Below are 27,939 nucleotides of genomic sequence, written 5' to 3'. Positions count from 1 at the left end.
AGGAAGATGAGAGAATTGAGCTCCCCCACTTATGATTTGGGGTAGGAGGATAGGTGTACTCCGTCAGCATCCCTTCCACTCGGTCACTCATTAGGAGCAGTGATGGCAGAGTGCACGGTTGTCACAACCCTACCCACTCGGTCTCACCATCGTGTGTGAGATGGCTGACTGGCAGTAGGGGTGACCAGGACATGTCATTGGCATCATACGCATTGATGTATTTATTGCTTGTGTTTGCTGCATTTATTTGCTGCATATTGGGTGGATGCATATGTTTGACATGCATACAGGATTTCGATACCTCTCGATTTATTATCCATACACCAAGTCCTGGTTAGTACAGTTGTTCTCTATATTTATTTCAGTTGCATTTATCCTTCTTATATCAGGAGACTATACGCATGATTAGTGCTATTTGTTATATTTCTTACTATGCATGTCAGTACTTACCCGCTGAGGAGTTGACTCACCCCGTTGATATACTATTTTCAGGTTGAGGCTGTCCGGAGGATTTCTAATCGCTAGTCCCCCTCCAGATTTCGAGAATTATCATATAGACCCTTTTTATTATTTTTTTCTTACTATATAGTTGTCTATGTATTGGACTTATGCTGGTTTTGCTTTATGGATATTGTATTATCTTTATTGTCGATGAGTTTTATTGGATATGTTTTACTACATGCCTTCCTGGACGGCAGAAGAGGTGAGTTGATTTTATTACGTCGTGATTTGAGTTTTATGGGTGTAGTTGAGTAGGATATAAGTTTTGAGCTTTATGAGTGTAGTTGAGTAGGATATTTTAAAGGATTTTTCTTATCATTGCATTAGTTTAGTTTTACTATTAAACTGCGTGGGTGTTTAACTTATTTTTTATTGTTATTGTTCTGGTCGTGTTGGCCGAGGTATCTGGATTGATGTAGTAAGTTTTAGATTGTCACCCGTACATGGGAGATGTTGTCCAAATTTCTTCTGGCAGGGACTCCCCCGGGGCGTGACAATTTATTTGGTATCAGAGCGCAGTTATACGATCCTTTGTTTTGGTGTTTCGAATATTTGAGTTAACCTGATACCAATTTATTTGGTATCAGAGCCAAGTTTCGTATACTTATTTTCGTATTGTGATTTTGCGTGTTAATCTGATACTAATATTTTTGGTATCAGAGCCCGGTTTGTGATGCCAATATGGTATTTTCGGATTTGTACAGATTTCCGTCGATTTTCTCGTACGGGATTCAGAGGTTATATATGGGGTCTGGACAACGACGTAACATCTTCTAACGGCAAATAGAAAAAAAGGTAATTTTATAATTTTGTTACTTGTAGTAATATCTGTGATATAACTTGACAGATATGAGGAGATCTACACAAGTAGCTGTGAGATGTGGTGTTGGACGGCTACGTAAGAGGACTTTGGAATCTCTAGCAACGGACTCACCAGAGATCCCTATTGGATTAGAGTCTGTCGATCAGGGACAGACTCAAGATACTATGGGTGTGTCGGGCTCTCAAACTCCGATGGCTTCGTTGGAGGTACCCACCCATACCGTACACACTGTACCACCCATGGCAAACCCGATACCTCCACCAGCAGAGCCTGCGGTGTACCCGGCACCATCACCACCTGGACCTACCATGTACCTAGCACTAGCGCCACCCGTGCCCCCAGTGCCTATAATATACCCAGCACCCGTACCAGCGGTACCCGTTGCTCCATTTACGATACCACCACCTACCATACCTCCAGCCGCGACCACTCATATCGACCATGCAGTACCACCAGAGCGGTATATGCCCCAGTTTATGCAGCAACATCGGGAGTACCTCCCCCGGTCTATCCAACGGTACTACCTGCACCACCAGCTTCGGGGATTCCGCTAGTTCCCGCGACGATCCCTACCCACCTCCCAGATATTGTTGCAGCACGAGCCCGGATCCCAGCATTGGCAGAGTCTATGAAGAGTCGATTCACACTATTCCAAGGAGAGACTGATCTGAGTGTGGCCCAGTCCTGGATAGAGACCATTGAGCAGACCTTTTTCTACATGGCTTTCTCCGAGTGGGAGAAAGCAGAGCTGGCTGCTTTCCATTTACGGGATGAGGCCGACACCTGGTGGGTTACGCAGCGCTCCATCATAAGCGAGCAGAACATCACCTGGGCCAGATTCAGAGAGGCTTTTGAGAGTCGCTACTTCCCATGGGCATATCAGATGACTCGCCGGCAGGATTTTCTGAGTCTGTGACAGAACAACCGCTCGGTGACAGAGTACAATGCCGAGTTTAATCGGTTGGCCAGATTTTGTCCAGAACTAGTTGCTGAGGACAGTTCCCGTATGCAATAGTTTATTCAGGGGCTACATGGACATCTGTAAGTAAAGCTTGCCGATTTTGGGAACTTATTTTACATAGAGACACTGGACAGAGCCCTGATGATAGAGTCAGCTCACCAGAGAGCGTATCCGGACAAGAAAAGAAAGCAGACGGGTCAGACATCAGGGTAGATCCAGCAGGCACAGGCGACCGGACAACAGCAGAGTGGTCACAATCAGCCAGGTCAGGATACTTCTGGGGCATCTGGTCAGCCTCAGAAGTCGAGGCGATCTACATCAGGACATTTTCAGTCTTCTCAGCAGAACCAGAAATAACCCGCGAGCGACATTCGTTGCACTAGATGTGGGTCCATAGACCACATCATCTCAGCCTGCTCCCTGGGACATTCAGTTTGTTATTATTGTAAACTGCCTGGGCACCTGAGCCGAGATTGTTTGCTGAAGGCTCAGCATATTGCTTCCAGAGTTTCTGGTCACGGAGTTCAGCTCAGTCAGTCTGGGACTCATCGAGGAGGGCAGAGAGCCCAATCTTCGCATTGCCAGCAGAGGATAGCTCCCCCTGCAGCTGCTGCTTATGGCATGTATGAACAAGAGCATCCCAGTTCCCTCATGGTACCATAGAGTTCTGTTGTGGGACCCAGTATCAGCTGCAGCCTCAACCCCTAGTCCAGTATTTGCAACCCCAACCACTGGTTCAGTACCAGACGCAGCCTCAGCTACCAGTACAGTATCAGTCACATCCCTTACATCCACCTCTGGCACAGTCTCCAGCACCACCTCAGTGGTAGGCTCTTGCCCAGACGCAGCAGCCGCTGGCAGCGCTAGCACCTCCACCTCCGCCAGAGACTGGACGTATTCATGCGGTCACCAGAGAGGATGCACAACGGGCCGACGAATCCATTTTCCGCGGTATGATTTCCATTTTTGCCTTAAATGCTAATATGCTGATAGATACAGGTAGCTTGCATTCTTTTATATCCGGTACATTTATGAGGGAGAATGGTAAATTACCCACTATTAGACTACAGCGACTGACCGTCTCTCTACCATCCAGTGATACTTTAGACGTCACCTAGGAGGTCAGAGATTGCTCGTTAGACTTTGGCAACATGATACTTATGGTACATCTTTTAGTACTAGAAATGGTCAACTTTGATATTATTCTTGGCATGGATTGTTTGTCAGCATATCATACCACTGTTGATTGCCAGATGAGGGTGGTCACATTCCGGCATCCAAACCAACCCTCGTGGGATTTCACTGACATCAGAGATGATGACATATCGACTATTTCGGCGATTCAGGCTCAGAAGCTGCTATCACATGGTTGTCAGTGTTTTCTATTATCTTTGATTCATACTGAAGACGACATTTGTTCTCAACTCTCCGACGTTCCAGTAGTCCGAGAGTATCCGGATGTATTTCCAAAGGAGCTACCAGGTTTGCCTCCCAAAAGGCAAGTGGAGTTTGCTATTGAGTTGATTCCGGGAACCGCGCCGAAATCGAAAGCTCCTTACCGTATGACACTAAAAGAGTTGAACAAACTGAAGGTTCAACTCCAGGAGCTTTTAGATAGGGGATTTATATGCCCTAGTGCTTCTCCATGGGGTTCTTTGGTATTATTTGTCAAGAAAAAGGACGGCACTCTGAGATTGTGCATTGATTACAGACAATTGAATGTAGTGACCATCAAGAATAAGTACCCCTTACCACTGATTGAGGATTTATTTGATTAGCTCAGAGGTACCTCAGTGTATTCTAAAATTGATCTGTGGTTTGGATATAATCAGCTGAGAGTCAAAGAATCTGATATTCAGAAGACAGCATTCCGTACCAGATACGACCATTATGAGTTTTTGGTAATGCCATTTGGGCTTACCAATGCTTCGCGATATTTATGGATTTGATGAACCACATCTTCCTGGAGTATCTTGATCAGTTTGTTATCATTTTCATCAATGACATATTAGTCTACTCGCGTTCCGAGGAGGAACATGCACAGCATCTTCGCATAGTCTTGGAGACTCTTCAACGACATTAGCTATATGAAAAGTTCAGCAAGTGTGCCTTCTGGCTATCTTCAGTAGGTTTTCTGGGACATGTGGTTTCTAGCAGAGGTATTTTCGTTGACTCTCAGAAGATTGAGGCTGTCACCAACTCCGAAATCAGTACAGGAGATCCGTAGTTTTCTGGGACTAGCTGGATATTACAGATTGTTCTTCGAGGGTTTCTCCCAGATTGCTATACCACTGACACGCCTGACCAGGAAAGGCGTGAAGTTCACTTGGACAGAAGATTGCGAGACCAACTTCCAGGAGCTGAAGCGGAGATTAGTGTCGACTCCGGTTTTGATTTTACCCTCCGGAGAGGACGGATTCGTGCTCTACACCGATGCATCTCTTCAGGGTTTGGGCACTGTCCTGATGCAGCATGACAGGGTAGTCCCCTATGCTTCTCGTCAATTGAAGGAGCATGAGAAGAACTACCCAGTACATGATTTGGAGCTAGCCGCCATCATCTTTGCTTTGAAGATTTGGCGGCATCATCTGTACGACATTACCTTTGAGATTCTTACGGATCATAAGAGTCTCAAATATATTTTCACCCAGAAGGAACTCAATCTCCGACAGAGGAGATGGATGGAGTTCCTGAAGGATTATGACTGTACCATTAGCTATCACCCATGGAAAGCTAATGTGGTTGTCGATGCACTCAGCAGGAAGTCCAGAGGGACTTTGGCTTGCCACCGAGCTTCAGTCACAGACTTGATTCAGGGCTTCTCCGAGTTGGGCCTTTAGGAGTAGGGATAGATAGAGCAGGGTATTCTGGTTACCATGGTTGCTCAGTCGTCGATCAGGAATAGGATCCGAGAGGCCCAGGCTAGTGATCAACATTTTCAGTTCATTGGCAGCCAGATAGATTCCGGGCAGCAGATAGAGTTCACCCGAGATGATGCGGGTATTATATATTTCCGAGGTAGATTATGCGTATCTCAGTCTCACCCGGTCTTACAGGAGCTACTTCAGGAGGCTCATCGCTCTCGATTTACGATCCACTCAGGAGGGACCCGTAAGTATCGAGATTTGACGTGTTCCTACTGGTGGAACGACATGAAGAAAGACATCACGGAATTCATAGCTAGATGTCTTGTCTATCAGTAGGTAAAGGCGGAGCACCAGAGACCTGCCGGATTACTTTCGCGGATTCCTATTCCTGAGTAGAAATGGGAACACATTACCATGGATTTTATAGTGAGTTTGCCTAGGACACGACGAGGCCATGACACGATTTGGGTAATCGTTAATTGATTAACCAAATCCACGCACTTCTTAGCGATCCGGAAGACTGATTCCCTGGATTGATTGGCAGATCTGTATTGTCAAAAGATCATCAGATTACATGGTGTTCCTTTGAGTATTATTTCGGATAGAGACCCTCATCTCACGTCCCAATTCTGGCATAGTCTGCAGCAGGCCTTGGGTACCCATCTCCGTTTCAGTATAGCTTTCCATCCGCAGACAGATGGTCAGTCAGAGCGAACCATTCAGATTCTAGAGGACTTGCTGAGATCTTGTGTATTGGATTTCGGAGGCAGTTGGGAGGACCATTTGTCTATCCAGATGGCATCGTTTGAGCCATTGTATGGTAGGCCTTGTCGGACACCCACCCTTTGGGATGAGATTAGGGAGGCCCAGTTGCTAGGGCCTCATAGAGCTCAGTAGGAGGCAAAGTTGGTCCATACTATCAGACGGAGAATGTCAGAGGCGTAGGTCCGCCAAAAGAGTTATGTTGATCGGAGACGAATACCCCTGGAGTTCTCTACAGGTGACCATATATTTCTGCGAGTCTCACCTACGAAAGGGGTGAAGAGATTTGGCCTCATAGGTAAGCTAGCTCCGCGCTACATTAGATCTTTCCAGATCTTGGAGAGGATTGGAGTGGTAGCTTATCATTTGGCACTACCACCGTCCCTGGCAGGCGTTCACAATGTATTCCACGTGTCTATGCTGAGGAGATACATAGCCGACCCAGCACATGTGCTATCTGATATACCAGTTCCCCTTCAGCCTGATGTTACCTACGAGGAGGTTCCGGTACAGATTCTGGATGGGAAAAAGCGTTAGTTGCAGAACAAGACTATCCGACTGGTTAAAGTCGGATGGCGGCATCATTCGGATGAGGAGGCTACCTGGGAGCTCGAGGATACGATCCGAGTTCGATACCCCCACCTTTTCACTTGAGGTATGTGGGTTAATTTACCATTCAGCATTTGTATTCTTTATCTGTTGTTAGTACTTGCTGATGGTAGATAATGAAAATTTGGGGCCAAATTTTTATTAGTGGGGGAGAATGTAAAATATCGAAAATGGGTGAATCACCATAAGGGAATTTTTCGAAATTTTTGGAAAATTTTCGGAGATCTTATGACGAGTTTAAGGGGATCAAATATTGGGCCCGAGAAAGTCTGTTTAAGCTACCCCATTTTAACGAGGAAATGTTTATTTTTTTTAATTCCTTTCCTTTTCTTTTTATTTCTTTTGTTTCTTTTATTTCTTTTCCTCTGTTTCTTCTCACGCGTGTCGAGCCATCCCCGACATCGTCCCCGCGCCTTCTCCTCTCACGCTTATCTCTGCCCTAACCGCACACGACGGTTTCTTCTCCTGTCGCCAAACCCGTGCCTTAACTCATCTCCTTCCCTCGCATGTCTCCCCTCCCAATTCTTCTTCCCCTCCTCTTCATCTCCGCTGAACCCGAGCCCTAGATCTTCCCCTTCCTCTCCGATCGACGCTGATCCGCCGCCTGCTTTCCTCGATCCTTTGCTGCCACCACTTATCGTCTTCTTCTCGATCTCACGGCGCCACCTTTTCTCTGCCCTAGCACTGACACCACTGACCCGATCGCCACCCGATCCACTCGCGCTGCCTACGGCTCAGAGTAAGGGATCACTAAGGCCAAGATCTAGACTATGATCATTGCTCGAATCACGGATTTCCTCTTCGAATCATTGGAGTCCGACTCTCGCGTCATCTTCGAGTCGTGCCCTACTCACTGTTTGCTGATCATCAAGTTCTATCGAGCCACCTACAAGCCATATCCTCATCTGTGCGCCTTCTCTTGTTTCCAACAGATCTGGGTAATAATCGATACCTAATTTCAATTTGTCTGGTACTGATTTTGGGTATTTGGTTCAAATGACAATAGATCTTCCAAGCGTTGCTCACCCTTTTAGGCAGCAAGGTCTTCGACTGTGGGATAATAGGGAGCAATCCTATTAAGGTAAGCTATAGTTTGCAGTTTGTGATGGTTTTGGAATGGAATCATTAACTGGTTATGATGAGGAAATTGGAATTTAAATGTAATGTGTTGAGTTAGGGAGCATTTGATGTGGAGGGCAGTACCCTTTTACCTTGTTTTGGTCGACACTGTGTGGGGACAATCCATAGCTCCAACCACAGATTTTCCAGCAGTAAGATCTCTGGTAAATTAAGGTAAGTTGCCCTTGGATATCATATTTATATAGCGTGGGTTTCATGTCTACGTTGGATGAATTAGGTGGATCCAATTTGGAATTTCTTAATTGGATTAGGATTTAGTTTAGCTAATTGATGCATGATAGAGTTAGCTAAACTGGACATTTTGATACAGAGTTTGGTTGAGACGGACAACTTGATGTGGGGTTTGTTTCGATATGATCCTCTTATTGGAGGCGGGTACTTTGACTTATATTTTTGGATATGTCACTTGATATGCATTGTAGTTTTTAACAAGTAGTAATAATTATGTTTCTTTTTTGCATCGGTTTGTCACTACCGGATACCTGTTATATGTTTATTTTTGCTTACTTGTTATGCATTTCATGTTAGTACCCACCTAATTTTATATGATTATAGAGGTAGTGACATAACCATGCCTTATTATGTTTAGGACCTAGGTTTTTATACCATATATGATCTTTGTACCTTGACCATTGATTTGATCAATATATCTCTTGGTACCCATTATGTAGAGATGGATAGGATCAGGATCTTCATGCTTAGCGTCATGCATCATCTGCATGATTGCATGCTGAGCGATTGGTAGCTCCATTATTGTTGAGTTCATCGCCAGTTACATGGATCTACACACACAACCACTCATGGGTTAGTGGTTTTTATTCAAGCAGGGTGTGTTGCAGCAGGTTCTCTGTCAGTGCTTCGTTGGTCCACTCATGGGTAGAGTGACGCAGCGTGGTAGCACGTCAGGGATCCCTCCTCTGGACTGGCTCAGGGAGATGAGAGCATTAAGCTCCCCCACTTATGATTTGGGGTAGGAGGATAGGTGTACTCCGACAGCATCCCGTCCACTCGGTCACTCATCAGGAGCAGTGATGGCAGAGTGCACGGTTGTCACAACCCTACCCACTCGGTCTCACCATCTGTGTGAGATGGCTGACTGGCAGTAAGGGTGACCAGGACATGCCATTGACATCATACGTATTGATGCATTTATTGCTTGTGTTTGTTGCATTTATTTGCTGCATATTGGGTGGATGCATATGTTTGACATGCATACAGGATTTCGATATCTCTCGGTTTATTATCCATACACCAGGTCCTGGTTAGTATAGTTGTTTACTTATTTATTTCAGTTGCATTTATCCTTCTTATATCAGGAGACTGTACGCATGATTAGTGCTATTTGTTATATTTCTTACTATGCATGTCAGTAGTTACCCGCTGAGGAGTTGACTCACCCCGTTGATATACTATTTTCAGGTTAAGCCTGTCCGGAGGATTTCCAATCGCTAGTCCCCCTCCAAATTTCGAGGATTTTCATATGGACCCTTTTTATTGTTTTTTTTCTTACTATATAGTTGTCTATGTATTAGACTTATGCTGGTTTTACTTTATGGATATTGTATTATCTTTATTGTCGATGAGTTTTATTGGTTATATTTTACTACATGCCTGCCTGGACGGCAGAAGAGGTGAGTTGATTTTATTGCGTTGTGATTTGAGTTTTATAGGTGTAGTTGAGTAGGATATAAGTTTTAAGCTTTATGCGTGTAGTTGAGTAGGATATTTGAAAGGATTTTTCTTATCGCTGCATTAGTTTAGTTTTACTATTAAACTACGTGGGTGTTTGACTTATTTTTTATTGTTATTGTTTCGGTCGTGTTGGTCGAGGTATCTGGATTGATGTAGTATGTTTTAGATTGTCACTCGTATAGGGGAGATGCTGTCGAAATTTCTTCTGGCAGGGACTCTCCCTGGACGTGACAAGGATTTTTTCTACCTTAATGGGAGGCACTTCGAACTATCTAAGGCGCCTCGAGTGATCATTATTGGGGCACCTTTGTTGATTTGAGGCACCTCGGTTTTTTTTATAGGAAGTTTTTAAATTTCAATTTTAGTTTAAGTTTAATTAAGTTTTAATTTCTAATTTTAATTAAGTTTTAAGTCAATTAAGTTTTAATGCTCTAATTAAGTTTTTAGTTTAAGGTAATTAAGTTTTAATTAGATTTAATTAATTTAAGTCTAGTTAAAATTTAATTTAGATTTAATTAAGTATAGTTAAACTATAATTTAAGTTTAATTAGGTTCAATTTAAGTTTAATTATATTGAATTAAGTTAATTTAAGTTTTTTTTAGTTATGTTTTTTTTATAAATTTTAATTAAATTTTAAGTTTAAGTTAATTAGGTGTTAAAGAAAACTTAGTTTAAAAATAATTATCTAAAAAATTATCCTTAAATAAATGTCAAACTTTTTCTGACTAGAATGATATAAGGATCATTAAGTCATTGAACAAGTTAGCCATAAGTGGTCGATTTTTGCAAAAAAAAAAAGGACCCCTTTATAGTTCATGTTGATGCACTGTATCTACGCCTAAAACCTGGAGTACATCCTAGGCATCTCACACTAGTCTAAGTTTCGCACTACACAATCAAGTTAATTCATAAGTACTTGTGAGATGCCAAGGCTGCTAAGTCTATGGGTACATAGATTCCAGGGTTCTGACCTAGGCTAAGAGCATCCACAGTGGGAGCTCTTTCAGAGCTCCCACTGTAATGTGGCAGTAGGGAAAAACCTCCCTCTCATAGTGGAGGGAGGTTTTACCCTTTACACGAAGAAGCGGCTCCGTGGTTACGGAGCCGCTTCTTCGTGTGTTTTTTTTTATTTTTTTTTTTTTATTTTAGTAGTTATAAAAAGATAAAAAGTGTGTATAAAAATTATTTTTTATATATTATTTTTTTAAAAATTATTAATGTTATTTCATGTTAGCAATTTATAAATTTAAATTTTATAAAAATTTAATGATGTATAATGTAAAATATGGAGAAGAAATGAGAATTATATGATGAAAAGTGTGGGACCCATAAAGGAGTTGTTGAGAGGTTTTTTGATAGTTGAAAGAGGTATGAGGTTTTTAACTTTTGATGTGGCGCAGATATGGCAACGAAAGAGCTCTCAATGGGTTCTAACCACCGTGGATGCCCTAAGTCCGGTCAATTTGTTATTTTTTAAAAAGCATATAATTATTTTTGTAAAAATATTAAAAAATAAATGTTTGAAAAATAACAACAAGGCCTACTCTATAAAACACACCTAATTATCATCATAAATTACTATACTCAAATTCCGATAGTGGTTTAATGAAAATTTGATTCGGACTCAACATAGTTAAGTTCAATGTTTCCTTTGGCAATGTGGTCCTTGACAAAGTGATGTTTAATTTCAATATATTTTGTTCTTGAATGATATACTAGATTTTTTGTTAAATTAATTAAGCTTATGTTATCAATAAATATTTTTTACATCTTTATATTTCAAGTTAAAGTCTTTTAATGTCTGTATCATCCATAATAATTGTACTACACATTCACCGATTGCTATATATTCTACTTCAGTAGTAGATAAAGCAACACATTGCTATTTTCTACTAAACCAGTTGAGAAGTGATGGCCCAAGGAGTAAGTATCAACCGCTTGTACTTTTTCTGTCCAATTTATAGCCGACATAATATGAGTTAGAAAATTCTATAAGTTTAAAGTTTGTTGTCCTAGGGTATTACATTCCTACATTAACCATTCCTTTTATATATCTAAAGATTCTTTTAACATTAATTAAGTAGGATTTCTTATCACAGGTTTACTATCTTACACACATACTAACCACAAATAAAATGTCGAGTCAACTTGTAGTTAGGTATAAGGGGATAGGTGGTCGACTTATAGGGGGGTTGGATAGACGGCACCCCCAAATCCTTGCTTCCTACACTTGTTAGCTTGCACAACGGAAATACAAACAACAAACAAGCTAAAGGCTAAAACTAAGAAAGGAAATGCAAACCGCTAACACGTTCGTTTAACGTGGTTCAGAGATTAGGGCTCCTACTCCACGGTGTGTCCTTGAGGTGGACGATCCCGATTCGTTGGTGGATTAGCCCCCGACAAACTCCGGCTATCTTAAGTCGCTCCTTGTGGGTGAAGAAACCTCACCACAACACCAACCAAGACTCTTGAGACTAGTAGACTACTAATTAGGGTTTACCACCACTAATTTTGTCAGGGATAACCAAGCTTCCAAGCCTTGGTTATATAGGTCACGGGTTGAAAACCCCACCTACCAGTCGATTGCCAAAACATGCAGTCGACTTCCCTTTGTGGAAATTCGACCGTTACATCCCAACGGCTCGATACCAGTCAACTACTAAAACTAGCAGTCGACTACTCCACACTGACCGAATGAACAGAAGCATTCTGTTCGCTCCCAGTCGACTGCACGGTCGACTGCACCAGTCAACTTCTAAAACATATAGTCGACTGCTACAGTACTGCTACAGTAACACTATAGTACATCTACAGTAACGCTACAGTAAAACCCTAAAACTAGGATTTTACTCCGAGTACAATCTCTCATGCACTCGTACCCTCACCCTTATGACTCACTTGACGCTTCTTTGCAGCCTTGACCTCTTGCTTTCAAGCCTACTTCCTTTGGATCTCATCCCTTGGATGCATTCAAGCCCACGACTCGCCCCCAATGTCATCCTTCGTGTATGCCTCGAAGTCACTTCCCTCGGCCCTTGCCCTCGCTGCCTTGTCCACAGTCCCTCGGATGCTCCATCCTTCACCAGACCCGAAGCCATCAACATGAGTCACATGTGTATCTTGCATACCTGCACACTCACATACACATATCAAATAACAAGGGTGAACCTAACTTAAACCCTTTGCCAAAACACCAAAACACATAGTCCCACGGACCATTGGGATTGCTCCAACAATTTCCCCCTTTTTGATGTTTGGCAATACTTTTAAGTTAAGGAAAACATAATAACAAAAAAATATGCTAAAAACAATGGACTTACGATGCCAAGGCTACACATTTGGACTTACTCTGCCTAATGGACTTACGATGTCAAGGCTATACACTTAGACTTACAACGCTGAATGGACTTACGATACCAAGGCTACACAGTTGGACTTACAACGCCGAATGGACTTACGTTGCCAAGGCTACACACTTGGACTTACACTGCCGAATGGACTTACGTTGCCAAGGCTACACACTTGGACTTACACTACCGAATGAACTTATGTTGCCAAGGCTACACACTTGGACTTACACCGCCGAATCACAAACAATGCAACATGCATTTGAACCTATCTCAAGGTTCCCCCTACACTTATGCTCCCCATTGAGTTAGGAATTTTCTCACAGGGATTTTTAAGAGCATATCCCAAGGCTCCCCCTATGCAAAGGCACTAAGGTTTTCCCAACTAAACCTTACTTCTCCCCCTTTACCTAACATCCAAAAAGCTTTCGAATAATATACCAATTGTTGAAAACTTATCATCCAACTGACCCTAAACTCATGTATTTATCCCCCATGGATCCCATACATCTATACGAGCTGACCCGGTCAAAATCTAGTGCTGAAAACACCTTCAGACTGGTATCAGTCGACTGCAAGAAGTACCAGTCGACTGTCTTTATCGAAATGATCTTACAGAGACATTATGTGCTCAAAAATACTATTACCAGTAAACTGCTAACTGTAGCAGTTGACTGGTACGCTATTTCTGAAAAAATCAACCTTTTCTGACTAACTTCAGAAATGCACCAAAAATTCCACAAACCTCTAAAAATTCTCAAATTTTGTGAAGAGGTCTATTTTATCAATGTCTACTTGGGAAAAATATATATATAAATATATTTATCATAAATCCCAAGATTGACATAAAATACAAAACTAGCTAAAAAGTTCAATTCAACCTTGACCTAAAGTCCTAGTTTTGACTTTCTCTTGATGTATTTGCCCATACTAACCCACAATGCATCCCTAGCATTGGTTTATATGACATCTATAAATCCAAAACCAATTATCATACTATATGACCCCAATGTCATATTTCTAAGCATGAAACATAAACCAATTGTGCCAAATCCCTAGGTCTGAGACTCAAGTCCGTCTCCAAACCACTTGACACATTCCATGGCTTGTCTAGACTCCCAAGTAAAACCCACCTGAGATCCATTGGCCATGGGTCCCAACTTAACTCTTTGAGCTCCCCCTAGAGCTCTTAACCTTAGCCACCTCCCTAGGTGACTCATCCACAATTGCTAGGCCACATCGGTGCACCTTCGGTGACACTTGGCCTACAAACCTAACCTTCTTAACCTTGGACACCTTGTCCTTGGTTACTTTCTCCTTACCTTTAAATGACTTTCTCTTTCCATTTATTGGCTTCTCCTTGCTATAGTCATATGCAACCCTAGCATACGACTTTCCCTTAGCCTTGGAGACATTAGATCGGTATCCCAAACCCGATCTATTATTGTTGGGTCTTTGGCTACCCAACACCATACCTAAACCCTTAGATCCAACATTGAATCTTTCTAGGGTTTTCTCTAACTTATCAAGCTTTGCCTTCAAAGCTTGATTTTCCCTTTTTAGGTTCCTAAGCCTAGAATCAACATGTCCACCATGGACATTCCTAGACCTACCCATTTTTCTAGGCATATGTCTCCCCTTCTTGGGATTAATGCCTTGGGTCTCCTTAGGTCCACCATTACCAATTTTATCATGAGTAGGTTTCCTAAGATTATGATCCACATTTACCCTACTTCTATCATGATATCTAAATCCGAAATTTTTCATTGCTACATAATGATAATCATTATTTTTCCTAGCATTCATGTGAGTATAAGAATTTGAATTACGATTCAAGTTAGGGTATACCTCCCTTACCCTTGAAGCTCCCCCTTGATTTGAGCTCCTCTTCTTCTTCTCCCATTTCTTCAAATGTGCTAGCTTCTTGATTTCCCCCTTCTTGGGGCATTTGGTGTGGTAGTGACCCTTCTCTCCACACGTGAAGCATATGATGCGCAACCTTTTTCCTTTTGTTTCTTCATTCCTACAACCCTTGTTAGATTCTAAAGAAATTGAATTGAGTTTAGGAGATACCTCTTTCTTACTCAATGGACATCTACTATTGTAGTGTCCCTTTTCATTGCACCCGAAGCATACAATGTGGTCCTTTGACTTTGCTTCAGTGGAGGTTCTTGCTAGGTTAACCTCCAAGACCTCTTCTTCGCTTGTCTTGGATTCTTCATCAACCCTTGAGGATATGGATGATGTCTCATTTTCCTCATCCACACTTGTGGATGGCCTCTCTTCATCCTCCTTATCCTCGGACATCACCAAATTCACTTCCTCTTCTTCTTTTGATGTTGAATTGGTCTCCACATCCGATTGGTCCTTCTTCTCCTCTTGGACCACTTCATCCTTTTCTTTAGATTTTTCCTCTTCGTGTGTAGGCATGAGTTCTTCCCATTGAAGCTTCTTTATCTTGCTCCACAAATTGTGAGCATTCTCGTACACACCTACACACCTCATCACATTAGAAGGCAACATATCAATTAAAATTGATATTACCTTATTGTTTGCCTCCGATCTCGAGGTTTGCTCCTCCTTCCAATATCGTGGTCGGAGCTTCTTCCCTTTCTTGTCTTTCAGGACTTCGAACGGTTCCTTGATCACCATCATGGTAACCCAATCGGTGTCAAAGAAGACCTCCATCTTCATCATCCAATAGGTGATGTCCCATAAGCCTCTGCCTTCAAACTTTGGTGGTTCAATCAAGTCGGTCATCTTCTTGTATTTGCTCTTCTCGGCCATTAGTTCGGTGAAGTGCGACCTTGGCTCTGATACCACTTGTAGGGGATCGGTGGCCGGCTTGAAGGGGGGTGGATAGACGACACCCCCAAATCCTTGCTTCCTACACTTGTTAGCTTGTGCAGCGGAAATACAAACAACAAACAAGCGAAGACTAAAACTAAGAAAGGAAATGCAAACCGCTAACACATTCGTTTAACGTGGTTTGTAGGTGCAGCGGAGGTTGGCAAGAGGAGGGGTGAATTGCTGAAAACAAAAATAAAACTACCCTCCTCGGATTTCAACTCAATTAATGCAATAGTAAATAAAATAAAGGCAGAAATAAAAGCAGAAACAGAATTTAACCTGGTTACAACCAAGAGGGTTGTTAATCCAGGGCAGTAAGAAAGCACACTAAGAAAATTCTCCTTTGCTGAAGGCGGAGAAGCCTTTTATACTCTAATGGCTCAGAACTACTGCTAGGAAATGCTTACAGAGTTGAATGTGGAAGTTATGTTTAATTCCTAGCTCCAGGGGTCCTTTAATAGCCCCTGGAAATTCTATCCCGAAGCTCCAAGGTGCCTCCATTGAGGGTCTAAGGTGCCTCCAAGCTGGGTCAGCGGATAAAACTTTATCCACGCACGAACGATTTGTTTGACCAGGTTGAAGGTGCCTTAAACAAGGCTGAAGGCACCTTCAACTAGCTTGAGGCGCCTTCAACCAGATTGAAGGCGCCTTCAAGCTGGAGGCGCCTTCAACCTTGTTGAAGGCGCCTTGAGCAGTGATTCCAGCACTGCTTCTTTCCGGCTTTGGCTTCCGATGCTCTGATCTTTTGGGTGATTGTGGCCAACCAGAATAGGGCTCACCCGAACCCAATTCCCGACCTTTTCCTCGAGCAGCCTTTCGTACCAGCTTAACGTCCCTTGAACGCCGCACACGCTCTTCACGCCCACCAGAGTACTCTTCCGCAGCTCTCTCGTCCTTTGGACGCACCGAGCCCGTCAGCTCCCTTCCTGTGCCGTCCTTCTCGCTAGCTGCGTCTTCCGCTTGACTTCCTGTGCTCCTAAGCTTTTGCACACTCTAACACAGGGATCAAACACAAAGCAGGACCTAACCAACTTGGTTGATCACATCAAAACACCACGGGGTCCAACAATCTCTCCCTTTTTGATGTGCATCAACCCAAGTTCAAGTTAGGGAAAAAATAGACATAAAAAGTAATTTTAAAGAAAAATTACTAAACTAACCAGTTAAGCATAACTGTTGCAATAATTGCAACACATTTTCAAAAAAATAGGTAAAATTTTAAGATAGAAAAATTTCTCTCCCCCAAACTTGTACCTTTCTCTCCCCCTTTGATCACAACAAAAATGGGGTACCAAATAAGAGAATACTAAGCAAATTATTAAGATAGAAAAAATTCTGAGCAAAAATGAATTTTTAGAAAAAAAAATTTTTTAAGTTAAATTGAATTTTTAGAAAAATTTTCTAAGCAAAAGTGAATTTTTAGAATTTTACAAAAAAATTTCTAAGTTAAACTTAATTTTTGAATGTTTCCAAAAAAAATCTAAGTCAAATGAAGTTTTCTAGTATTTTCCCAAAAAAAAATTTCTAACTAAAAAAAATTTTAAGTTAGAATTTTCAAGAAAAAATTTCTAAGTAAAAGAAATTTTTTGTTTATTTTAAAAAGTGTTTGATAAACTTTCAAAGCATTATTTAATTCTTGTTTAATGCTTTTTTAGAAAGTTAATTAAACATTTTCTTTCAATATTTTAGCTTCCAGGTCGTGGCGAGGCACTAGGCCTTCTTGGTTATTGGAGCAACAACCACTTCCTTAGACAAAGCTTCCATAAAGAATTTCAATGTTTAATTTTCTCACTGTAAGCTTTTAACTAAAAGAGAAATTTAAACCAGCAAAGATTTTGGAATCCAATAAAGGTTCCTTCCTACAGGATTAGTCAAAACTTAGGGGGTATATAATTCTTAGGAATTTTCCTAAGTTGACCCTGATGCTTCCTTATATACAAGTTTAATTTTCCATAAATTTTAAGTTTTGATTTTGGAAAAACATTTATCTTTAAGCATGCATCAGATTTCAATTTTTCAATTTTAAATTTTCATTTTCTTTTTCTAATTTATCTAATTCTTTAGAATGAGCTTTAATAAATTTAAAAGATTGAGTCGGGGTTAGATTGCGTACCTTACTTACCTGATCTGGTGACGCTCCCCCTTCACTGCTGCTTTCTTCTTCTGATGTTCCTCCCCCTTCATCGATGCTCATCTCTATGCTTGAGTCTTCTTCCGGCTGATGGTTCACCATTAGGGCTAACCCCGAGAATTCTTCGATGTCTGACTCAGAGGATGACGAATCTGACCAAGTAGCCTTCAAGTTCTTGTGCTTGGAGGATTTTGGTTTCTTGTATTTGACTTTTCCCTTTCTTTCTGCTTTCTCTTTAGCTTTGGGCAGTCATCTTTGATGTGCCCCTCTTCGTTGCAGTTGTAGGAACGAACCATCCTCTTCTTTCGATGATGCCTCTGCGATTTAAATTTATTAGTATTGAAAAACTTATTGAAGCGTCTTACCAGTAGTGCCGCTTCGGATTCGTCGACTGAGGCTTCGGAGTCGAGATCGTCCTTTTCAGCTCGTAGGGCAACGTTGAGGTTCGACTTCTCTACTGGTTTTTCTGCAAGTCGAGACTCGTGAAGTTCGAAAGTTGAAAACAAGTTTTCTAAACTACTTACCTCAAAGTCCTTAGAGATGTAGTAAGCATCTACTAAGGACGCCCATTCTGAAGTCCTCGGGAAGGCATTGAGCGCGTATCGGATGGAATCCCGGTTGGTTACTTCTTCTCCAAGGTTCGTTAGTTGCGTTATCAGCTCTTTGATCCTCACTTGGAGTTGTGCTACCTTCTCGCCTTGGTTCATCCGAAGGTTCATCAACTGGGTCCGGAGGATGTCGCGCCTCGCTAGCTTTGCTTCAGAGGTACCTTCGTGAAGCTCCAGGAATTTCTCCCAGAGATCTTTCGTGGAGTCGTAGCTTCCGATCCGATTTACCTCCTGAGGTGGCAGTACACTGAGTAGATGGAACTCAACCTTTTCGTTGGCAACGAAATCGGCTTGCTCCTTCTTGCTCCATGTGTTTTCTTCTTTATCTTTTGGCGCTGCAAAATCATATTTCATTGTAATAAGAATATCAAAATCTGTTTTAAAAAATACCTCCATTTTGCGCTTCCATGTGGCGAAGTCTCCGTCGAACTTTGGGGGATGGATGTTTGCTCCGGCCATCGTCTTGATCGTATTGCTTCAGTTGGCGGTTAGCCCTTCTGAGGCGATCAGGCTCTGATACCAATTGTAGGTGCAGCGGAGGTCGGCAAGAGGTGGGGTGAATTGCTGAAAATAAAAATAAAACTACCCTCCTTGGATTTCAACTCAATTAATGCAATAGTAAATAAAATAAAGACAGAAATAAAAGCAGAAACAGAATTTAACCTGGTTATAACCAAGGGTGTTGTTAATCCAGGGCAGTAAGAAAGCACACTAAGAAAATTTTCCTTTGCTGAAGGCGGAGAAGCCTTTTACACTCTAATGGCTCAGAACTACTGCTAGGAAATGCTTACAGAGTTGAATGTGGAAGTTGTGTTTAATTCCTAGCTCCAGGGGTCCTTTTATAGCCCCTGGAAATTCTATCCCGAAGCTCCAAGGAGCCTCCATTGAGGGTCTAAGGCGCTTCCAAGCTGGGTCAGCGGATAAAACTTTATCCATGCACGAACGGTCTGTTTGACCAGGTTGAAGGCGCCTTAAACAAGGTTGAAGGCGCCTTCAACCAGCTTGAGGCACCTTCAACCAGATTGAAGGCGCCTTCAAGCTGGAGGCGCCTTCAACCTTGTTGAAGGTGCCTTGAGCAGTGATTCCAGCACTGCTTCTTTCCGGCTTTGGCTTCCGATGCTCTGATCTTTTGGGTGATTGCGACCAACCGGAATAGGGCTCACCCGAACCCAATTCCCAGCCTTCTCCTCGAGCAGCCTTCTGTCCCGGCTTAACGTCCCTCGAACACCGGACACGCTCTTCACGCCCACCGGAGTACTCTTCCGCAGCTCTCTCATCCTTTAGACGCACCGAGCCCGTCGGCTCCCTTCCCGTGTCGTCCTTCTCGCTAGCTGCATCTTCCGCTCGACTTCCTATGCTCCTAAGCTCCTGCACACTCAGACACAGGGATCAAACACAAAGCAGGACCTAACCAACTTGGTTGATCACATCAAAACACCACGGGGTCCAACAGTTCGGAGATTAGGGCTCCTCCTTCACGGTGTGTCCTTGAGGTGGACGATCCCGATCCATCGGTGGATTAGCTCCCCACAAACTCTGGCTATCTCAAGTCGCTCCTTGTGGGTGGAGAAACCTCACCACAACACCAACCAAGACTCTTGAGACTAGTAGACTACTAATTAGGGTTTACCACCACTAATTTCGTCAGGGATAACCAAGCTTCCAAGCCTTGGTTATATAGGTCACGGGTTGAAAACCCCGCCTACCAGTCGACTGCCAAAACATGCAGTCAACTGCCCTGTGTGGAAATTCGACCGTTACATCCCAACGGCTCGATATCGGTCGACTGTTAAAACTAGCAGCCGATTGCTCTACATTGACCGAACGAATAGAAGCATTTTGTTCACTCCCAGTTGACTGCACCAGTCGACTACTAAAACATGCAGTCGACTGCTACAGTAACGCTATAGTAAAACCCTAAAACTAGGATTTTACTCCGAGTACAATCTCTCATGCACTCGTACCCTCACCCTTATGACTCACTTGATGCTTCTTTGCAGCCTTGACCTCTTGCCTTCAATCCTACTTCCTTTGGCTCTCGTCCCTCGGATGCATTCAAGCCCGCGGCTCATTCCCAATGTCATCCTTCGCTTATGCCTCGAAGTCGCTTCCCTCGACCCTTGTCTTCGTTGCCTTGTCCATGGTCCCTTGGATGCTCCGTCCTTCACCAGACCCGAAGCCATCAACCTGAGTCACATGTGTATCCTGCATACCTACACACTCACATACACATATCAAATAACAAGGGTGAACCTAACTTAAACCCTTTGCCCAAACACCAAAACACATGGTCCCATGGACCATTGAGATTGCTCCAACAGAAGCTACCTATGACACTTTTGTAGTATTTAGGCCAACATATTTTCCATTTAGATCACTATCTAATGTTATATTAGTTGTCATTGGTATTTTTATTTCTTCAATATATTCCATTCCAAACCTTTTAAGTAATTCTTTTCTGTATTTTTGTTGATATACATAATTACATTATTTAGTTTATTTGATTTGTAAACCTAAGAAAAATGTTAGTTCACCTACTAGACTCATTTCAAATTCTTATTCCATTAAAGTTATAAATTCTTATAAAAATTTTGAGTTTGTTGATCCAAAGACTATGCCATCTACATATACTTGGGTTATAAAAATATCTTACTCAAGATTTTTTATGAAAAGAGTTGAGCGACTCATCCTTGATTGAATCCTTTGGATATCAGATATATAGATAATCTTTCGTACCAAGTCCTAGGTGCTTGTCTTAGACCATATAATGTTTTCTTTAATTCAAATACATGGTCAGGATGATCTGTTGGATCGAGACCGTGCTAGAGGGGGGGGGGGGGGGAATAGCGCTCGTGGCTTTCACGCGTTTTGTAATAAAAAAACATATGAGTAAATGCACAACAGAATAAGAAAAACAAAGACACACACAAAACAAGGACACCAAGATTTACTTGGTTCGGAGCCTAGGGCGACTCCTACTCCAAAGCTCGCAATCGTTGATCGCTTTTGGTGGGAAATAACTATAATATCGTTAAAGTGTTAGAATTTAAAGTGCAATTAAAAATAGTAATTAAATGTACCAACAACAAAAGAATATGACAAATTCTGAGCTCCGGGTCGTTGACGTCAAGTTGTAGCTTCATCGGAACTTCTCGTTAGTAGCTAGTTGTAGACAGATCGCTTGATGCTTGATTTTCATAGTCCATTGAAGCTGTAGCCCGAGGCTCCTTTTATAGCCTTTACAGACTGATCCAGATCCCCGAAACCTAGGATCAGGTTTGACTTGAAGCGGATCGGTCGACCGATCCTCGCGTTCGGTCGACCGATCAGATGATCTCCTCCTCATCCAATCCGCCCGATCCGCTCGCTCCGCTTCGATCTGGTCAAGTCCTATCCTAAGTTCAGTTGACCGATTCCCTGGTCGAGCCTAGTCCACTCGTTAGAAATTTGATCTGCGACTTGGGGTTTCAGTCAACCGATCCAAGCATTCAGTCGACCGATCCCGGTCAGTTCTACCCCTGCACAAAACTGTTAGTTTCCTATAAAACAGAGTTAGTGTTGGTGCAGGAAGCATCCGACGATCGAACCCAAGTTTTGATAATGGCAAAGGGTTCAAAGTTAAGTCGTGTTATTATCTAACATGTTGAATGAGTGTTTCAGGAAAGTCCTAACTGCAGTTAGGCAGGTGAAAACCCTAGGGGGTGGTAACCCTAGGTGGAGAAAAGTCCTAGCTGCGGTTAGGCAAAGGGAAAACCCTAGGGGGTGGTAACCCTAGGTCATAGGGGGTGGTAACCCTATGCGGAAAGTCTTGGCAGGTTGATGGCTTCAGGCAAAAGTCCTAGGGGGTGGTAACCCTAGGTGGGAAGTCCTGGTGTCGCGAACCAGGTGAAAGACTGGACTAGCCGGGAAGCGGATGTCCAGCAGAAAGTCCGGAAGTATCGAGTGCTGAGCAAAAGTCCAGTCGATCTGGAGGATCGACTGACAACAGATAAATCTCCTGAGTGGAGTAGGTGAGGACGCATTCCTCGTAGAGGGAACAGTAGGCGTCGGGTCGACCTAGGGTTTTCGGACGAAAATCCGAAGTCAGACCCGGACAGTCCGGAGACTGTCATAACAATTCTTATCATATTCATTTTGTTATTTATGCTAACTTTGTGCTGCAGGATATTGTTTGGGACTAACACATCTTGCAGGTATAAAGAAATGGGGTTTTTCCTCGGATGAACAGTATCCGAGGCGCCTCCATGGAGCTTGGAGGCGCCTCGGGTGCAAAGGCTGACCTGGCTGCGAAAGTTCATTGAAGGCGCCTTCATGGGAGTATAAGGCGCCTTGGAAGGCGCCTTGAGCAGGCTATAAGGCGTCTTAAAGGGATGAAGTTTGACCAGATCAGATTTGATCCACGTGGAAGACTCGGCAGCATGTAGGCGCCTTGAACAACCTTCAAGGCGCCTTGAACACCCTTTATAAGGGGGTTTCGACCAGCACTTCAGAATATCAAGTTTCAAGTGATTCCAGTGCTACGTGCTGCTCCAAACAACGTTTCGAAGTGCTGCTACTTGTGCCCGACGACCAGGAACTCCGGATCTTCATTTCTTTGTCGTCGGTATAATTATTTATTGTCGTTTATTGTACTTCAACTTGTAATTCTTATCGAGCTTATAGTTGTTGCCCACCGGAAGCGATCAAGGATCACGAGCCTTCGAGTAGGAGTCGCCTTAGGCTCCGAACGAAGTAAATCCTCCGTGTTCTTCTGTCTGTGTTTGTCTTTTCTATTTCCGCTGCATTTACTCGTACGTTTTAAATCGAACGATTCCGATAACTCAAACAATTTAGCCGCGAGCGCTATTCAACCCCCCCCCCCCTCTAGCGCGGTCTCGATCCAACAATTGGTATCAGAGCGGGGTCGCTTTGAACTGGTGCAACCACCATTCAAGCATTTTTCGTGGCTTTGTCGTTTGTATAGGGTAAAAATAAAACCTTACGCCTTTCATTTTTTTTTTCCTCCAAAATTATTTTCGAAAAATTCATTTTCATACTTTCACGGTTTATTAGTATTGATAAAATATTGAATTTGGAAAAATTAGAAATAATATTTTTTTAAATATTCTTTAATAATATTTTATTATTATTTTATTATTTTTTCTCGAAACTGGTGAACTTCTATTTCTATCCTTCCATACCGCACTGCTAATCCATGATCAAGTCCTAGTATATTTTTTTTGTGTGCAAGGTTCTTTTAAAATGGCATTCCAAGAAGGATTCTGCACCGTCCGGCCGCCGCTCTTTTCTGGTGAGGACTTTGGATACTGGAAGAACCGGATGGAATACCACCTCAAGACGCAAGTCGAGATATGGATCATCATCCAGACCGGACTCGAACTTCCACGTGACGACACCGGAGAACTTATCTCATGCATCAACTGGAATTCTAGCACAATGAAAAAAGTTGAAGCCGATGCCAAAGCAACCTGCATGCTACAATGTGGCCTAACAAATGAAGAACTGAACCGCATCGGCCCCTTCGCAAGTGCAAAAGAGTTGTGGCAAAAGTTGATGAAACTACACGAGGGCACTTCCGACGCTCAAGTAAGTAAGCATAATTTAATAAATGATTTATTTGAATTAGATGAGCAGCATAATACTACTTCGGCCGAGGAAGGCATTACGATGGTTGCAGGTACAAGTAAGACAGAGGAAAAGATTTGGTCCGAGTCTTCAGATGAATCCGGGTCCGACGTAGAAGAACCGATGAGCTTCCTCGCTCTACCAGTACTAGCAACCGTGGCAGAAACTGAATCCGAGTATGAGTCAGAAACCGAGAGCGAATCCGAGACTGAGTCTGATCGAAGCCACGAATCCACATTCATTTTCGAAGGACCAAAACCCACTGTAAGTTCACTACTCGCAGAATTTCAATTAGATAACTTGCATGAATTATTACCTTACTTAGTAAAAAAAGTTGGCTAAATCCAACGTCCGGGTTAAGTCGCTCCAAAAGGAGGTAACAGTCCTTAAGGAAGCGATTGACTCGAGCTCTTTAACTGAGTTAGTTCAAATTGGAAGTTCAACTCAAGTCCAACAACTTGAGGAAGAAAATTCCAATTTGAAAGCTCAAATTTAAGAACTCAAGGACACGTTGGAACGGTTCACCTTGGGCTCCAAGAATCTGGATCTGATTCTTGGAAAACAGCGAGCCGTTTACAACAAAACTGGACTTGGATTTAAAACTAAAATAAAATACAAAGCATATTTATCGCTAGTTAATAGAAATAACAGAAAAAGTCTCCAAGCATGGGTGCCAAAATCCAACTTGGTTAATCAAGTTGGAACTGGTCACTATTGGGTCCCCAAGGATCAAGTCTATTACCTTAATAGACCATATCGAGGCTATGATCCAGGGGGAGCTAATAGAAAAACAATATTAAGAACATAATTCAAATTAATATTCAAATTAAATTTGAAATTAAATTCAAAGTTCAAAATTCAATTAAAATTTTGAAATTAAATTAAAATTTTCAAAATTTAATTAAAAATTCAAAATTAAATTCAAAATTCAAAATTCAATTAAAAATTTGAAATTAAATTAAATTTGAAATTAATTCAAAATTAAAAGTAAATTTCAACTTAAGTTAAATAAAAATAGATGGAGGATCCAGACTCGCTGGCACCCCCAACTGAACTACCCGACAGGGTAACTGAACCTAATCTACCCGAAATGGGTAAAACAAGAGTAGATTACTCGGCAGGGTAATTAAGGTTAGATCAAAATGGGCTAGGTTTAACTTGACCCACAGTACTGGTGAAAGTTTTTGGATGATAGTACGTTAGGGAAGCTTGGGCATCGCATGTGTAGGAAGATATGGCTTCGACCTGGTGCATTTGGCCAAGTGAAACTGACCGAAGCTACCCTTAAATGGATCCTAACTAGTTAGACTAAGGTTTAGTATTAAGCTCAATGGGTAGGACTATTTGGGAAACCTCGAAGGCATGATTACTTTAATGAGTACCTTGTAACTCACCATAGCCCAGAAGTTTATCCAAAGAATGCTTACTTGTTGAACCCAAAACTAAACCTGAATCTAACACAAAGTTAAACCAGACCCTTAAATTCAACCATAATTCATCTCACAACAATTATAGGGTTCCCTGATTGACAATTTTAGATCGGGTGAGATGACTAGGGAATCAATTTAACTAACAATTAAATTATTTTAACTTGAATTATTTTCAAATCTAACTAATTTTAAAACTCAGTTTCTAAATCATTCTAAATTGTCTAAAATTATCTTTCAAATTTAATTAACTTTAAAATTATTTTTTTATTAATTAACTTTAAAATTATCATTCAAAAATTATCTTTCAAATTTAATTAACTTTAAAATTATTTTTCAAAATTATTTAACTTTAAAATCTTTAACTCAATCATTTTAAAAATATTTTTAAACTTAATATCAAAATTATTTGAAAAATCTTTCAAAATCATTTTAAAAATCTTTTTAAACTTCATTTTAAAATTATTTGAAAAATCTTTCAAAATCATTTTAAAAATCTTTTTAAACTTCATTTCAAAATTACTTGAAATTTTTTTTAAAAATTATTTTAGAAATCTTTTTAAACTTCATTTCAAAATTATTTCAAAAATATTTTAAAATCATTTTAAAAATCTTTTTAAACTTAATATCAAAATTATTTGAAAAATCTTTCAAAATCATTTTAAAAATCTTTTTAAACTTAATATCAAAATTATTTGAAAAATCTTTCAAAATCATTTTAAAAATCTTTTTAAACTTCATTTCAAAATTATTTGAAAAATCTTTCAAAATCATTTTAAACTTCATTTCAAAATTATTTGAAAAATCTTTCAAAATCATTTTTAAACTTTATTTCAAAATTATTTAAAACTTTCTTTCAAAATCATTTTAAACTTCTTTTCAAAATTATTTGAAAAATCTTTCAAAATCATTTTAAAACTTTCTTTCAAAATCATTTTAAACTTATTTTCAAAATTATTTGAAAAATCTTTCAAAATCATTTTAAAAATCTTTTTAAACTTCATTTCAAAATTATTTGAAAAATCTTTCAAAATCATTTTAAAATTAATTTCAAAATTATTTGAAAAATCTTTCAAAATCATTTTAAACTTCATTTCAATTTGTAAAATCTTTCAAAATCATTTTAAAAATCTTTAAACTTTAGGGCTCTGATACCTGATCTAGACCAATTTGATAATTTGATTGTTATTTAAACTTGACTCATGCTTGGACTTAAGGATCAACTGAATAAATAACCCAAAATTTTTGTAACACCCACTAAGCTTTTAAGATAAAATAAGAGAATGATGAATTTGCCTTAGAAAAATATTAGTAGAATGTTGAACCAAAAAGAAATAAAAAGAAATAAAAATAGGGAGTTGTCAATGATTGAACCTTGAACCTCTCATGATGTAAATGATAGGATTAATGGGTAATAACCAGTTGGGATAGGAATAATATATTGATAGCAAAGGAGGGAAACTCATGATAATGATGAGAGTAAAAGCTAGCCAAAAGAAAACAAGAAAAGAACAAGAGAAAGGCAACTTACCTTCCTTCTTTTCTCTCCCTCTTCCTCTCTCTTTTTGCCGTGACTTAAAGAGGACCATTAAGGGGATTCATTCCCCCTTGTTTCATCATGAATGATGAGAACAAATAAATAAATAAAATAAAAAGAAAATGAAAAAAAAGGGCTAAGGGAGAAGGAAAGCAAAAACCAATTTTGCTACCTCTTCCCCCTTAACATAAAAGGGAGCATGTGAAGAGAAGATTTGATTTTTCTCTCATTTCTCTCATTCTCCCCTCTCCATCACCGAGAACCTCAGCCCCCTCTCCTCCATTTTCGGCCCCAAAACAAAGTTCCTCCTAGGATACAAAGGAGGGCTACCAAAGGAAATCAAAGGAGGAGAACAAGAAGAAGAGACCCTTTCTTCCATCACCACACTTTAGAACCACAAGCGAAAAGGATGTAAGTATCCCCTCACCTGTGGTACAAGTAGTTTTGATGTGTTTTTGTATTTTATGAGGATTTTAAAACCTAGAACAAAGTTGTGAAAAATTCGGCCAAAGGAAGGACTTGTGATCCTAGGAATGTTTAAAATAAGCCTTGATTCATGATAATTTTTCTATGCTTTGTAAGAAGGTTTTCTCTCATATTTTTATATATATGTGATGTTGGATTAGAGATGTATCTAACCCTAGAGTTTCGTCCAAAAAGGTTTTATAAGGGCTAGGGAATTTATTTGTTTACCTAACTTGCACAAAACCCTTTAAATAAATGGTTAAGGATCCATTATTGTTTTCATACTTGAAGGTTACTTGGAACCAAAAGTATCCCACTCACAAGTTTCGGCCAAGGAGGGGTTTAGGGTTAGGAATACTTTGAATTTAAACTCACCATGTTTATATGATAGAATATAGAGTTTCTTAAAGAAGTTGCATGCTTGTATGTTGATAGAAACTCATGAACACCACTCTTAATATTTCGGCCATGGTAAGGTGGATGGCTTAGAATATCTTAAACAGATTTTTTTTAACATGCTCAAAACCTCCATGACAATAAGATATGAAAGTTGTTTAATGCTCCCATTCTTAATTAGAGTATAGGAAAAT

At 40.8% G+C, this 27,939-nt stretch overlaps 1 protein-coding gene across 1 annotated transcript; it reads right to left on the bottom strand.

Annotated features, from left to right (window-relative positions):
• Positions 1 to 1,505: 1,505 nt before the first annotated feature.
• Positions 1,506 to 5,815, bottom strand: LOC121979518 (PE cleavage protein A-like). Its single transcript, XM_042531510.1, has 5 exons — positions 5,762 to 5,815; positions 2,805 to 3,173; positions 2,512 to 2,598; positions 1,849 to 2,008; positions 1,506 to 1,729 (listed from the first exon to the last, which is right to left on the bottom strand). Exons 1-5 carry the CDS (start codon positions 5,813 to 5,815, stop codon positions 1,506 to 1,508), a joined length of 894 nt encoding a protein of 297 aa, XP_042387444.1.
• Between the last annotated feature and the right edge of the window lie 22,124 nt (positions 5,816 to 27,939).

This window comes from Zingiber officinale, chromosome 5A (genome assembly GCF_018446385.1).
Source record: "Zingiber officinale cultivar Zhangliang chromosome 5A, Zo_v1.1, whole genome shotgun sequence".
NCBI lineage: Eukaryota > Viridiplantae > Streptophyta > Magnoliopsida > Zingiberales > Zingiberaceae > Zingiber > Zingiber officinale.
The sequence above is the reverse complement of the archived record's forward strand: the minus strand, read 5'-3'. Positions and strand labels throughout refer to the sequence as shown.

What these genes read in the sequence shown, in the direction of transcription:
- LOC121979518 (XM_042531510.1), bottom strand. Translation starts at nt 5,815, where the DNA reads ATGGGTACCCAAGGCCTGCTGCAGACTATGCCAGAATTGGGACGTGAG. An exon ending in AATTGGGACGTGAGATGAGG is followed by an intron (nt 3,174 to 5,761) that starts GTCTCTATCCGA and finishes GAATACGTCCAG; the next exon opens with TCTCTGGCGGAGGTGGAGGT. An exon ending in CCCCGAAGCTGGTGGTGCAG is followed by an intron (nt 1,730 to 1,848) that starts GTAGTACCGTTG and finishes GAGGTATGGTAG; the next exon opens with GTGGTGGTATCGTAAATGGA.